Source organism: Bufo gargarizans, unplaced genomic scaffold (genome assembly GCF_014858855.1).
Source record: "Bufo gargarizans isolate SCDJY-AF-19 unplaced genomic scaffold, ASM1485885v1 fragScaff_scaffold_692_pilon, whole genome shotgun sequence".
NCBI lineage: Eukaryota > Metazoa > Chordata > Amphibia > Anura > Bufonidae > Bufo > Bufo gargarizans.
In genome coordinates, this window is record NW_025334166.1 from 16,868 (window position 1) to 32,462 (window position 15,595).

A 15,595-nucleotide genomic window follows, 5' to 3' on the forward strand; every position below is an offset into this window, starting at 1 on the left:
TCCACTCGCTAGAAGTCAGCGGTGCCATCTACCCACTCGCTAGAGATCAGCGGTGCCATCGCTATCCACTCACTAGAGATCAGCGGTGCCATCACTACCCACTCACTAGAGATCAGCGGTGCCATCGCTAGCCAATCTCTGGATATCAGCGGTGCCATCTTTATCCACTCACTAGAAGTCAGCGGTGCCATCTCTACCCACTCGCTAGAGATCAGCGGTGCCATCACTACCCACTCACTAGAGATCAGCGGTGCCATCGCTAGCCACTCGCTAGAGATCAGCGGTGCCATCTCTAGCCACTCGCTAGAGATCAGCGGTGCCATCTCTAGCCACTCACTAGAGATCAGTGGTGCCATTGCTACCCACTCACTAGAGATCAGCGGTACCATCACTACCCACTCACTGGAGATCGATCAGCGGTGCCATCACTACCCACTCACTAGATATCATCGGTGCCATCTCTACCCACTCACTAGAGATCAGCGGTGCCATCGCTAACCACTCGCTAGATATCCGCGGTGCCATCTCTATCCACTCACTAGAGATCAGCGGTGCCATCACTATCCACTCACTAGAGATCAGCGGTGCCATCTTTATCCACTCGCTAGAAGTCAGCGGTGCCATCTCTAACCACTCGCTAGAGATCAGCGGTGCCATCACTACCCACTCGCTAGAGATCAGCGGTGCCATCTTTATCCACTCGCTAGAAGTCAGCGGTGCCATCGCTAACCACTCACTAGATATCTGCGGTGCCATCTCTATCCACTCACTAGAGATCAGCGGTGCCATCTTTATCCACTCGCTAGAAGTCAGCGGTGCCATCTCTACCCACTCGCTAGAGATCAGCGGTGCCATCGCTATCCACTCACTAGAGCTCAGCGGTGCCATCACTACCCACTCACTAGAGATCAGCGGTGCCATCGCTAACCACTCACTAGATATCCGCGGTGCCATCTCTATCCACTCACTAGAGATCAGCGGTGCCATCACTATCCACTCACTAGAGATCAGCGGTGCCATCACTACCCACTCACTAGAGATCAGCGGTGCCATCGCTAGCCAATCTCTGGATATCAGCGGTGCCATCTTTATCCACTCACTAGAAGTCAGCGGTGCCATCACTACCCACTCACTAGAGATCAGCGGTGCCATCACTACCCACTCACTAGAGATCAGCGGTGCCATCTCTACCCACTCGCTAGAGATCAGCGGTGCCATCACTACCCACTCACTAGAGATCAGCGGTGCCATCGCTATCCACTCACTAGAGATCAGCGGTGCCATCACTACCCACTCACTGGAGATCGATCAGCGGTGCCCTCGCTACCCACTCACTAGAGATCAGCGGTGCCATCGCTAGCCAATCTCTAGATATCAGCAGTGCCTTCACTACCCAGATCAGCGGTGCCATCAGTAGGGCGGGGTCTATGCCGTGCGCCCTCCTCTTTTCCGCTGTGGGCGGAGCCTCCGTCAGTATCCTCCTCACGCCCGCCGCAGTTCCCGGGTTTCTCGCCGCTTTCCTGCTCCCCCTCCGTCGGTTCCCGCCTCGTCCGCTCGCTCCGGTGCCGGTTCGGAGCCGCCATGGTTCGGGTGGATTTCTACGCGCTGTGGTCGGTGCTGGAGGCTCCTCGGCAGCTCATCAGGTGGGAGATGGAGACGATTCCCGGGCGGCGCCATCATGTGGCGGGCTGTGGTATTACATGTGACCTGTCTGAGGCGACCGGGACCGCGGATATCCCCCCCATATAATCCAGTACATACCCCCCCATATAATCCAGTACATACCCCCCCATATAATCCAGTACATACCCCCCATATAATCCAGTACATACCCCCCCATATAATCCAGTACATACCCCCCCATATAATCCAGTACATACCCCCCCATATAATCCAGTACATACCCCCCCATATAATCCAGTACATACCCCCCCATATAATCCAGTACATACCCCCCCATATAATCCAGTACATACCCCCCCATATAATCCAGTACATACCCCCCCATATAATCCAGTACATACCCCCCCATATAATCCAGTACATACCCCCCCATATAATCCAGTATATCCCCCCCATATAATCCAGTATATCCCCCCCATATAATCCAGTATATCCCCCCCATATAATCCAGTATATCCCCCCCATATAATCCAGTATATCCCCCCCCATATAATCCAGTATATCCCCCCCCATATAATCCAGTATATCCCCCCCATATAATCCAGTATATCCCCCCCATATAATCCAGTATATCCCCCCATATAATCCAGTATATCCCCCCCATATAATCCAGTATATCCCCCCCATATAATCCAGTATATCCCCCCCATATAATCCAGTATATCCCCCCCCATATAATCCAGTATATCCCCCCCCATATAATCCAGTATATCCCCCCCCATATAATCCAGTATATCCCCCCCCATATAATCCAGTATATCCCCCCCCATATAATCCAGTATATCCCCCCCATATAATCCAGTATATCCCCCCCATATAATCCAGTATATCCCCCCCATATAATCCAGTATATCCCCCCCATATAATCCAGTATATCCCCCCATATAATCCAGTACATACCCCCTAACCGTATATACCCCCATATAATCCAGTATATTCCCCCATATAATCCAGTATATTCCCCCATATAATCCAGTATATTCCCCCTATAATCCAGTATATTCCCCCATATAATCCAGTATATTCCCCCATATAATCCAGTATATTCCCCCATATAATCCAGTATATTCCCCCATATAATCCAGTATATTCCCCCATATAATCCAGTATATTCCCCCATATAATCCAGTATATTCCCCCATATAATCCAGTATATTCCCCCATATAATCCAGTATATTCCCCCATATAATCCAGTATATTCCCCCATATAATCCAGTATATTCCCCCATATAATCCAGTATATTCCCCCATATAATCCAGTATATTCCCCCATATAATCCAGTATATTCCCCCATATAATCCAGTATATTCCCCCATATAATCCAGTATATTCCCCCATATAATCCAGTATATTCCCCCATATAATCCAGTATATTCCCCCATATAATCCAGTACATACCCCCCTAACAGTATATACCCCCATATAATCCAGTATATACCCCCATATAATCCAGTACATACCCCCTAACAGTATATACCCCATATAATCCAGTATATACCCCCATATAATCCAGTATATACCCCCTAACCATATATACCCCCAATATAAAACACTATTTACCCCCTAACTGTATATTCCCCCATATAATCCAGTATATTCCCCCATATAATCCAGTATATTCCCCCATATAATCCAGTACATACCCCCTAACAGTATATACCCCCATATAATCCAGTATATACCCCCATATAATCCAGTATATACCCCCATATAATCCAGTATATACCCCCATATAATCCAGTATATACCCCCATATAATCCAGTATATACCCCCATATAATCCAGTATATACCCCCATATAATCCAGTATATACCCCCATATAATCCAGTATATACCCCCATATAATCCAGTACATACCCCCTAACCGTATATACCCCCAATATAAAACACTATTTACCCCCTAACTGTATATACCCCCATATAATCCAGTATATACCTTCTAACCGTATATACCCCCCATATAATCCAGTACATACCGTCTAACCGTATATACCCCCCATATAATCCAGTACATACCGTCTAACCGTATATACCCCGAATATAAAACACTATTTACCCCCTAACTGTATATACCCCCATATAATCCAGTATATACCGTCTAACCGTATATACCCCCCATATAATCCAGTACATACCCCCCCATATAATCCAGTACATACCCCCCCATATAATCCAGTACATACCCCCCCATATAATCCAGTACATACCCCCCCATATAATCCAGTACATACCCCCCCATATAATCCAGTACATACCCCCCCATATAATCCAGTATATCCCCCCCATATAATCCAGTATATCCCCCCCATATAATCCAGTATATTCCCCCATATAATCCAGTATATTCCCCCATATAATCCAGTATATTCCCCCATATAATCCAGTATATTCCCCCATATAATCCAGTATATTCCCCCATATAATCCAGTATATTCCCCCATATAATCCAGTATATTCCCCCATATAATCCAGTATATTCCCCCATATAATCCAGTATATTCCCCCATATAATCCAGTATATTCCCCCATATAATCCAGTATATTCCCCCATATAATCCAGTATATTCCCCCATATAATCCAGTATATTCCCCCATATAATCCAGTATATTCCCCCATATAATCCAGTATATTCCCCCATATAATCCAGTATATTCCCCCATATAATCCAGTATATTCCCCCATATAATCCAGTATATTCCCCCATATAATCCAGTATATTCCCCCATATAATCCAGTATATTCCCCCATATAATCCAGTATATTCCCCCATATAATCCAGTATATTCCCCCATATAATCCAGTATATTCCCCCATATAATCCAGTATATTCCCCCATATAATCCAGTACATACCACTCATATAATCCAGTACATACCCCCTAACAGTATATACCCCCATATAATCCAGTATATACCCCCTAACCGTATATACCCCCAATATAAAACACTATTTACCCCCTAACTGTATATACCCCCATATAATCCAGTATATACCGTCTAACCGTATATACCCCCCATATAATCCAGTACATACCGTCTAACCGTATATACCCCCCATACAATCCAGTACATACCGTCTAACCGTATATACCCCCAATATAAAACACTATTTACCCCCTAACTGTATATACCCCCATATAATCCAGTATATACCGTCTAACCGTATATACCCCCCATATAATCGAGTACATACCCCCTAACAGTATATACCCCCATATAATCCAGTATATACCCCCATATAATCCAGTATATACCCCCATATAATCCAGTATATACCCCCCATATAATCCAGTATATACCCCCCATATAATCGAGTACATACCCCCTAACCGAATATATACCCCCATATAATCCAGTTCTTACACCCTAGCCCAGGGATCATTTGGCACTGCAGCTGTTGTGAAACTACAACTCCCAGCATGCTTCTTCCACTTGTGTGGGAGTTTAGAAAACAGCAAGCAAGTGTGCATGATGGGAGTAGTTTTACAACACCTGGAGTGGCGGAGGATGCTGACACTACTCGCAAACAGTCCGGGATATTTGTCTTGTGCGTGACTGTCACCACCAGACAGCTGAGAAGCTCTGACAGACTGTCACCACCAGACAGCTGAGAAGCTCTGACAGAGTGTCACCACCAGACAGCTGAGAAGCTCTGACAGACTGTCACCACCAGACAGCTGAGAAGCTCTGACAGACTGTCACCACCAGACAGCTGAGAAGCTCTGACAGACTGTCACCACCAGACAGCTGAGAAGCTCTGACAGACTGTCACCACCAGACAGCTGAGAAGCTCTGACAGACTGTCACCACCAGACAGCTGAGAAGCTCTGACAGAGTGTCACCACCAGACAGCTGAGAGGCTCTGACAGAGTGTCACCACCAGACAGCTGAGAAGCTCTGACAGAGTGTCACCACCAGACAGCTGAGAAGCTCTGACAGAGTGTCACCACCAGACAGCTGAGAAGCTCTGACAGAGTGTCACCACCAGACAGCTGAGAAGCTCTGACAGACTGTCACCACCAGACAGCTGAGAAGCTCTGACAGACTGTCACCACCAGACAGCTGAGAAGCTCTGACAGAGTGTCACCACCAGACAGCTGAGAGGCTCTGACAGAGTGTCACCACCAGACAGCTGAGAAGCTCTGACAGAGTGTCACCACCAGACAGCTGAGAAGCTCTGACAGACTGTCACCACCAGACAGCTGAGAAGCTCTGACAGACTGTCACCACCAGACAGCTGAGAAGCTCTGACAGACTGTCACCACCAGACAGCTGAGAGGCTCTGACAGAGTGTCACCACCAGACAGCTGAGAAGCTCTGACAGAGTGTCACCACCAGACAGCTGAGAAGCTCTGACAGAGTGTCACCACCAGACAGCTGAGAAGCTCTGACAGAGTGTCACCACCAGACAGCTGAGAAGCTCTGACAGAGTGTCACCACCAGACAGCTGAGAAGCTCTGACAGAGTGTCACCACCAGACAGCTGAGAAGCTCTGACAGAGTGTCACCACCAGACAGCTGAGAAGCTCTGACAGAGTGTCACCACCAGACAGCTGAGAAGCTCTGACAGAGTGTCACCACCAGACAGCTGAGAAGCTCTGACAGAGTGTCACCACCAGACAGCTGAGAAGCTCTGACAGACTGTCACCACCAGACAGCTGAGAAGCTCTGACAGAGTGTCACCACCAGACAGCTGAGAAGCTCTGACAGACTGTCACCACCAGACAGCTGAGAAGCTCTGACAGACTGTCACCACCAGACAGCTGAGAAGCTCTGACAGACTGTCACCACCAGACAGCTGAGAAGCTCTGACAGACTGTCACCACCAGACAGCTGAGAGGCTCTGACAGACTGTCACCACCAGACAGCTGAGAGGCTCTGACAGACTGTCACCACCAGACAGCTGAGAAGCTCTGACAGAGTGTCACCACCAGACAGCTGAGAAGCTCTGACAGAGTGTCACCACCAGACAGCTGAGAAGCTCTGACAGAGTGTCACCACCAGACAGCTGAGAAGCTCTGACAGAGTGTCACCACCAGACAGCTGAGAAGCTCTGACAGAGTGTCACCACCAGACAGCTGAGAAGCTCTGACAGAGTGTCACCACCAGACAGCTGAGAAGCTCTGACAGAGTGTCACCACCAGACAGCTGAGAAGCTCTGACAGAGTGTCACCACCAGACAGCTGAGAAGCTCTGACAGAGTGTCACCACCAGACAGCTGAGAAGCTCTGACAGAGTGTCACCACCAGACAGCTGAGAAGCTCTGACAGAGTGTCACCACCAGACAGCTGAGAAGCTCTGACAGAGTGTCACCACCAGACAGCTGAGAAGCTCTGACAGAGTGTCACCACCAGACAGCTGAGAAGCTCTGACAGAGTGTCACCACCAGACAGCTGAGAAGCTCTGACAGAGTGTCACCACCAGACAGCTGAGAAGCTCTGACAGAGTGTCACCACCAGACAGCTGAGAAGCTCTGACAGAGTGTCACCACCAGACAGCTGAGAAGCTCTGACAGAGTGTCACCACCAGACAGCTGAGAAGCTCTGACAGACTGTCACCACCAGACAGCTGAGAAGCTCTGACAGAGTGTCACCACCAGACAGCTGAGAAGCTCTGACAGAGTGTCACCACCAGACAGCTGAGAAGCTCTGACAGAGTGTCACCACCAGACAGCTGAGAAGCTCTGACAGAGGCCTTTCAGAACCTCCTCCTTGAGTTTCTGTGTTGTGGTATTCAGCTCCTCCTCTCGTCAGCCTCTCTCAGCTGTCATGTGTTGGACTAATTGCTTCCCTTTAAATTCCTCCCCAGAATGCTTTTCTGGGCGGCTTATACTTCTTCCTGGAGTGTGTGTGCATGCTGACTCTGTTCTCCTGTCTGCTACAAAGCTAAGTGTTGTACATTTATCTGTTATTTTCTGTTTGCTGGATCCCAGGTAACCCTGACTCCCTCCGTATCTTGTGTAGGGCGCCGGTGGTCGTGTCCCCTCACTATTGTAGGGTGCTCAGGGCTTTATAGTCAAGGTACGTGGATATGCAAACCTCCACCATTCGGATCTTTGCATAGGCTGAGCAGCCAGGGAAAGTGCCAGGTCTTCTGCAGGGGTCTCCCTTGGTTCCTTAGTTTTTGGATCCAGCGAGTCGTTTATACATGTTGCTTTGCCTTGTTTCCTGTACACATTCCGTGACATTATAAGCTGCCATAACCGTCTCAAGCATGGATCCGGTTTCACTTTTGGCTGAACGCTTCCAGGGTCTTTCATTGGAGGTAGCTGATCTCCGTAAGACTTTTTCTCAGTTTCAGGTGACCGGTTCAGCTTGCGTTCATGGAGTTTGTTCTGAGCCTAAGATCTCGCTCCCGGATACGTTCTCCGGGGGTAGTGAGAATTTTGTGCGTTTCAGAGAGGCTTGCAAACTCCATTTTCGCCTTCTTCCCCACTCCTCTGGTGATGAGGAACGGAGGGTGGGGATCATTATATCGCTGCTCAGGGGTAACACTCAGTCCTGGGCCTTTTCGCTGCCGGAGGGGGCACAGCCCCTCCGTTCAGTGGATGAATTCTTTTTAGCCCTGGGTCAGATATATGATGATCCGGATCGTATTGCTCTGGCGGAGTCTAGACTACGTCTCTTATGCCAGGGTAAACAATCCGCAGAAATATACTGCTCAGAATTTCGGAGATGGGCAGCTGATACTGGTTGGAATGATGCTGCGCTCCGAAGTCAATTTTGCCATGGTCTTTCAGAGGGATTGAAAGATGCATTTGCCTTTCATGAGAGGCCTATTTCATTGGACTCTGCTATGTCTCAGGCCGTTCGTATTGACAGGCGTCTTAGAGAGAGAGGAGAGATGTCCCCTTCTTGTCATACGCAGTCCCAGGACAGTGCAGCGGTCCCGCTCTGTGCGCAGGGGTGTCAGTCGCCGTCAGCCCCTTCTGAGCAGGAGCCCATGCAGCTGGGGTTGATTGCTTCTGACAATAGAAGATTCAGCCCGCATGGGACGGTTTGTTTTTGTTGTGGAGGTATAAATCATTTGGCAAATATTTGTCCCTCTAGGAGATTCAGGCAGTTTTCTGGGAGTAATAAAGAAACAAACAGGAAAAAATCTTTTAAAAATGTTCCGTCTGTTACTATTGGCAGGGTTGAGGCGGAAATTGAAGGTTTTCCGTTTGCTTGTAGTTCCCGTTTTGTCCTGCCGGCTAGGGTGGCGCTAGAGAGCAAGAACATTTTTTGTGAGATTTTTGTGGATAGTGGAGCAGCGGTCAATCTCATTGATAATCACTTTGCGATAACTCATGGTTTCCAGGTATGCACTTTGGGAAAGGATATTCCTGTTTTTGCTATTGATTCCGCTCCACTTTCTCAGAAATCGTTAAAGGGCATAGTTCACAATATCAGTTTGATTGTGAGTGATGCTCATGTTGAGGATGTGTCATGTTTCGTCCTTAGCGGTTTGCCTACCCCTCTGGTGTTGGGGCTGCCCTGGCTCACTAAACATAACCCCACCATTGATTGGCAAGCGAGGCAAATAAATGGTTGGAGTGACTTTTGCAGAGAGAATTGCCTCACGACATCTGTTTCTGAGGTTGCTACTAAGACTATACCATCTTTTCTCTCTGAATTTTCGGATGTCTTCTCTGAGAGTGGAGTTCAGGATTTGCCCCCGCACAGGGAGTACGATTGCCCCATTAATCTCATCCCAGGCTCCAAGCTGCCTAAATCTCGTTTATACAATCTCTCCCAACCTGAAAGGGTCGCTATGCGTGCTTATATCTCTGAGAGTCTGAGAAAAGGACACATACGACCCTCGAAGTCACCTGTTGCCGCTGGTTTTTTCTTTGTTAAGAAAAAAGATGGTTCTTTAAGACCTTGTCTGGATTTCAGGGAGCTGAACAATATCACAATTCGTGACCCTTATCCGCTTCCTCTGATCCCGGACCTGTTTAACCAGGTTGTTGGGGCTAAAGTATTTTCCAAATTGGATCTAAGAGGGGCATACAACCTGGTCAGGGTCAGAGAAGGAGACGAATGGAAGACGGCCTTCAATACCCCTGAGGGCCATTTTGAGAATTTGGTTATGCCTTTTGGTTTGATGAATGCCCCAGCCGTTTTTCAGCATTTCGTGAACAGCATTTTTTATCATTTGATGGGAAAATTTGTATTGGTGTATTTGGATGACATTTAGATTTTTTCTCCTGATTTCAAAACTCATAAGGAACATTTACGTCAGGTCTTGCTCATCCTGCGGGAGAATAAACTATATGCGAAACTGGAAAAATGTGTGTTTGCGGTTCCAGAAATTCAATTTCTGGGGTTTCTTCTCTCCGCTTCTGGTTTTCACATGGACCCCGAGAAGGTCCGCGCTGTGCTTGAGTGGGAGCTTCCTAAGAATCAAAAGGCGCTGATGCGTTTTTTGGGCTTTGCCAATTATTACAGGAAGTTCATTTTGAATTATTCTTCTATTGTTAAACCACTCACTGATATGACCAGAAAGGGGGTAGATTTTTCTTCTTGGTCAGTAGAGGCGCGTAAGGCTTTTTCTGATATCAAGGAGAGTTTTGCTTCCGCTCCCATCTTGGTGCAACCTGATGTTTCTTTACCCTTCATAGTTGAGGTTGATGCTTCTGAGGTGGGTGTGGGGGCGGTCTTGTCTCAGGGTTCCTCTCCTGCCAATTGGCGACAGTGTGCCTTTTTCTCAAGAAAACTCTCCTCCGCGGAGAGAAATTACGATGTGGGAGATAGGGAATTGTTGGCCATCAAGTTGGCTTTTGAGGAATGGCGCCATTGGCTGGAGGGAGCCAGACACCCTATTACCGTGTTTACTGACTATAAAAATCTGGCCTACTTGGAGTCAGCCAAGCGTCTGAACCCGAGACAGGCCAGATGGTCTTTGTTCTTTTCAAGGTTTAATTTTGTTGTCACGTTCCGCCCTGGAGTTAAGAATGCGAAGGCAGATGCCCTGTCACGTTGTTTTCCGGGAGGCGGGAATTTTGAAGACCTGGGGCCCATTTTGGCCGAAGGGGTGGTGGTCTCTGCTCTTTTTCCTGAATTGGAGGCAGAGGTGCAGGCTCAGAGTCAGGAGCCTCCAGTCAGAGGCTCCTGATCTTTGTCCTCCTGGGAGGTTGTTTGTGCCTCTCTCTTTAAGACACGAGATTTTTAAAGAACACCACGATACGGTCCTTGCTGGGCACCCGGGGAGCAGAGCCACAGTGGATCTCATCGCTGGGAGATTCTGGTGGCCTGCGCTTCGCAAGTCGGTTGAGGGTTTTGTGGCAGCCTGCGAGACCTGCGCTCGTGCCAAAGTCCCTCATTCACGGCCATCGGGTCCTCTCCTTCCCTTACCCATTCCTTCCCGTCCTTGGACACGTTTGTCCATGGACTTTATAACGGACCTGCCTCGTTCCTCGGGGAAGACTGTGATTCTGGTGGTGGTGGACCGTTTTAGCAAAATGGTGCATTTCATCCCTTTTCCTGGTTTGCCCAATGCTAAGACGCTGGCGCGGGCATTTATTGATCACATTGTCAAATTGCACGGTATTCCTTCAGACATAGTCTCTGATAGGGGCACGCAGTTTGTTTCCAGATTCTGGAAGGCTTTCTGTTGTCGTTTGGGGATTCGGTTGTCGTTTTCTTCTGCTTTCCACCCGCAGTCGAATGGCCAGACAGAGCGCGTCAATCAGAATCTGGAGACATATCTGCGCTGTTTTGTAGCGGAGAATCAAGAGGATTGGTGTTCTTTTTTGTCCCTTGCTGAGTTTGCTTTAAATAACCGTCGTCAGGAGTCCTCTGATAAGTCACCATTTTTTGGTGCATATGGGTTTCATCCGCAGTTTGGGACTTTCTCGGGAGAGGGGTCTTCTGGTTTACCTGATGAGGACAGATTCTCCTCGTCTTTGTCATCTATTTGGCAAAAGATTCAGGATAATCTAAAGAGCATGAGTGAGAGATATAAGCGTGTGGCGGATAAGAGACGTGTGCTTGGTCCGGACCTGAATGTTGGTGATCTGGTGTGGTTGTCTACCAAGAATATCAAATTGAAGGTTCCCTCCTGGAAGTTGGGTCCTAGGTTTATTGGGCCTTACAAAATCCTGTCTGTCATCAATCCTGTTGCCTACCGTCTTGATCTTCCTCAGACTTGGAAGATCCATAATGTTTTTCATAAGTCCTTATTGAAACCTTATGTTCAACCCATTGTACCCTCGCCTTTGCCTCCTCTTCCGATTATGGTTGATGGAAATCTTGAATTTCAGGTCTCTAGGATTGTGGATTCTCGTCTTGTCCGCGGTTCTCTTCAGTACCTTGTTCATTGGGAGGGTTATGGTCCTGAGGAGAGGATGTGGGTCCCAGTGACGGACATTAAGGCCTCTCGTCTCATCAGGGCTTTCCATAGGTCCCATCCTGAGAAGGTGGGTTCTGAGTGTCCGGAGTCCACTCGTAGAGGGAGGGGTACTGTCACCGCCAGACATCTGAGAAGCTCTGACAGAGGCCTTTCAGAACCTCCTCCTTGAGGTTCCTTTGTTGTGGTGTTCAGTTTCTCATCTCGTTAGCCTCTCTCAGCTGTCATGTGTTGGACTAATTGCTTCCCTTTAAATTCCTCCCCAGAATGCTTTTCTGGGCGGCTTATACTTCTTCCTGGAGTGTGTGTGCATGCTGACTCTGTTCTCCTGTCTGCTACAAAGCTAAGTGTTGTACCTTTATCTGTTATTTTCTGTTTGCTGGATCCCAGGTGACCCTGACTCCCTCCGTATCTTGTGTAGGGAGCCGGTGGTCGTGTCCCCTCACTATTGTAGGGTGCTCAGGGCTTTATAGTCAAGGTTCGTGGATATGCAAACCTCCACCATTCGGATCTTTGCATAGGCTGAGCAGCCAGGGAAAGTGCCAGGTCTTCTGCAGGGGTCCCCCCTTTGTTCCTTAGTTTTTGGATCCAGCGAGTCATTTATGCATGTTGCTTTGCCTTGTTTCCTGTACACCGTCCGTGACAGTGACATTTCCACATGAGCCTCCTCTGACCTTCACGGGAGACTTTACCGACGCCTCCTCTGACCTTCACGGGAGACCTTACCGACTCCTCCTCTGACCTTCACGGGAGACCTTACCGACGCCTCCTCTGACCTTCACGGGAGACCTTACCGACGCCTCCTCTGACCTTCACGGGAGACCTTACCGACGCCTCCTCTGACCTTCTAAATGTCCAACTGTTCAGTGTTTCACAATGTTTTGCACAACTTGCTGTTCTCTAACAAGGAGCTTAACAGCAAAATTCACACCAGGTGTTTGATCCACGAATTGCCCAATACATTTCCTGGTCAATTTGAATTGGTATTAAACCGTCCTCAGCTCTGCTATGTCTGCCTTGTTCACAGGAGCCCAGAACTATACACAGTCCTCCATGTGTGGTCTGACTAGTGATGTGTAAAGTGCTAGGACTATGTTGTTATCACGGGCATCTGTGCCCCTTCTGATGCAACCCATTTTCTTATTGGCCTTGGCAGCAGCTGCCTGACACTGGGTTTTGCAGCTTAGTTTGCTGTTTATTAAAATTCCTAGATCCTTTTCCCTGTCAGTGTTACCCAGTGTTTTACCATTTAGTATGTACGGGTGACTTGCATTTTTCCTTCCCATGTGCATAACTTTACATTTATCAGTGTTAAATTGGAATAAAAAAAATAAAAATAAAAATGGGACATTTAAACTTGCTTTTTTTAAATTCCAATTTAACACTGTGAATTATAACTTTTTGTGAATTGGGAGGAAAATAAGAAAAAAAATATTTTGAACCAAAAGGTGTGCTTTTGGTGGGGTTTGAAATAATGGTGGTCTGTGGGTGGCACTGTTATGGGGGCATCTGTGGGTGGCATATATATATATATATATTAGTATCTATATGCCTGCTTCATTCATACAGTGGGCGGAGCAGGCGGGTGACATGGTGAGCTACGCTACGAGCACCCGCCCGGCCTGCTGACCGCCAATAGTAGTAAGTAGTACAGCGCTGGATTTAAGATGATGGGAATACTTCACCAATACCCACAAGTTAGATATGATTACCGTATACCACAGTGAGAGGGGCCCGGTGTAGCAGAATACAGACATGTATGACATTCACATGACACCCCCCCTCCCCGGCGTTGTGACAGGATGCCGTCTAAATGATTGGAGCCGGCATCCTGTTCGGATTAACCCCCGCAGCGCCGCAATCTAATTTTAAACTGACGGTACGTCATGCGTCCCTAAGGGGTTAAACTTTAAACATGACTATGGGATTCTACTAGGGAAATCATGTTTTACAATAAATGCCCCGTCCTGGATCCCCCACTGCCCCATCTTCAGCAGAAGATCAGCGCACAGCGGAGACGGCAGCGGCTTCCGGGCCAGTACTTCTGTGGTAATGACATGGATGTCGCCTTTCTTTCCTTCGAGGAATGTATAAAATACATTTGCGCGTTAAATACAGAGGAGTCTTAAGTACCAAACACTGAGGAGTCAGAGTATTTATCTACCGACTCCACAGCCCTGTGTCCGTTTTTTTGCAGAGCCGCACTTTGCGGATCAACGGTCGTGTGCATGAGGCCCTAAAGGGACACTGACCGGCCCAATAACCATAATTAGCGGTACATATCCCTGCACGGGTCTTCTAATGTGCATTATAAACATATAAGTATCCCCCCCCCCCCCCTTATGAATACAGTAAACTCGCGTTTTATAACCTGAAGTAATCGCTGTTCTTTCTGCCCAAGGGGCAGGTTTCAGCTCCACTTGCGCCCGGCCAGCATCAGCCCAACCGCCGTTTTTGAAGCGCCGCCCAGCTCATCAATATTCACTTCGCTGGGCGGCTTCTGCAGTCCCCGACCTTCCGAGATCCGGCGCATGCCCAATTGAAAGCTATGGGCATCGGACTCGCTTTCAGCTTCCGCGCATGCGCCCGGCACCCATAGCTTTCTATTGGGCATGCACCGGATCTCGGAAGGTCGGGGACTGCAGAAGCCGCCCAGCGAAGTGAATATTGATGAGCTGGGCGGCGCTTCAAAAACGGCGGTTGGGCTGATGCTGGCCGGGCGCAAGTGGAGCTGAAACCTGCCCCTTGGGCAGAAAGAACAGCGATTACTTCAGGTTATAAAACGTGAGTTTACTGTATTCATAAGGGGGGGGGGGGGGGGGGGGATACTTATATGTTTATAATGCACATTAGAAGACCTGTGCATGGCTGTGTACATCCAAGTATGGTTACTGGCTGTCAGTGTCCCTTTAATGTAACAGATATTGATACATGGTAGAGACAAAGTGACACAGCTGATATTTTTTGATACTTTTATTTAGTTAGTAGCATTAGAGCCGACTGCCCGGTCCTTCTAGACTTGTTGTGGTGTTTATTTCCTCCCCAGCACTCTGTCACCTCCTGCAGGTTATATTGCTTGAGCAGGTCGTAGTCCTTCACCCCCCCCGGGCAGCAGACATCCCAGAGGACCTCCACTGCAATGGTGTAGTCTGGGTTATCCGCTTGAGCCTATCCCTTGACTTCCGCCTGTGAAGTACAGCTGAAACATAAAGCAGTGTAAAGTCTAAAAGGCCATAAGACACCTTGCCAATAATATTGAACAACAAAAGTGACCAAAAAGGTCTAAAAGAGCCCAAAATGGTATCAATAAATACAAATTGTCCCGCAAAAAAACAAACAAAAAAAAAAAACCTCAAACAGCTCCATAGACTTAACTATAAAAAAAAAAAAGGAAGTTCTGGGGGTCAGAATATGGCAGAAAATGATGATTCCACTTAGCGAGAATCGGATTTACCCTCCACCCACAACAGCATCACAGAGAGATGGCTCCGCCTCCCAGGACAGGAAACCCGCAGCATGAAAAGGCGGAGCCTCTCTCCCACCTCAGCAGGAGAAGGACTCCGACCCAAGTTAGTTACTCA

General features: G+C 48.1%; 1 protein-coding gene across 2 annotated transcripts in view; it reads left to right on the top strand.

The window, feature by feature from the left end:
• Window positions 1-1,474: 1,474 nt before the first annotated feature.
• The window catches only part of LOC122922758, a 28,296-nt gene continuing 14,175 nt past the window's right edge, over window positions 1,475-15,595 (top strand). For both annotated transcript variants that reach the window (XM_044273476.1, XM_044273477.1), the window contains exon 1: window positions 1,475-1,643. In XM_044273476.1, coding sequence (XP_044129411.1) covers window positions 1,582-1,643 — 62 coding nt within the window. In that variant the 5' untranslated portion in view covers window positions 1,475-1,581. The remainder of the gene's footprint in view (window positions 1,644-15,595) is intronic.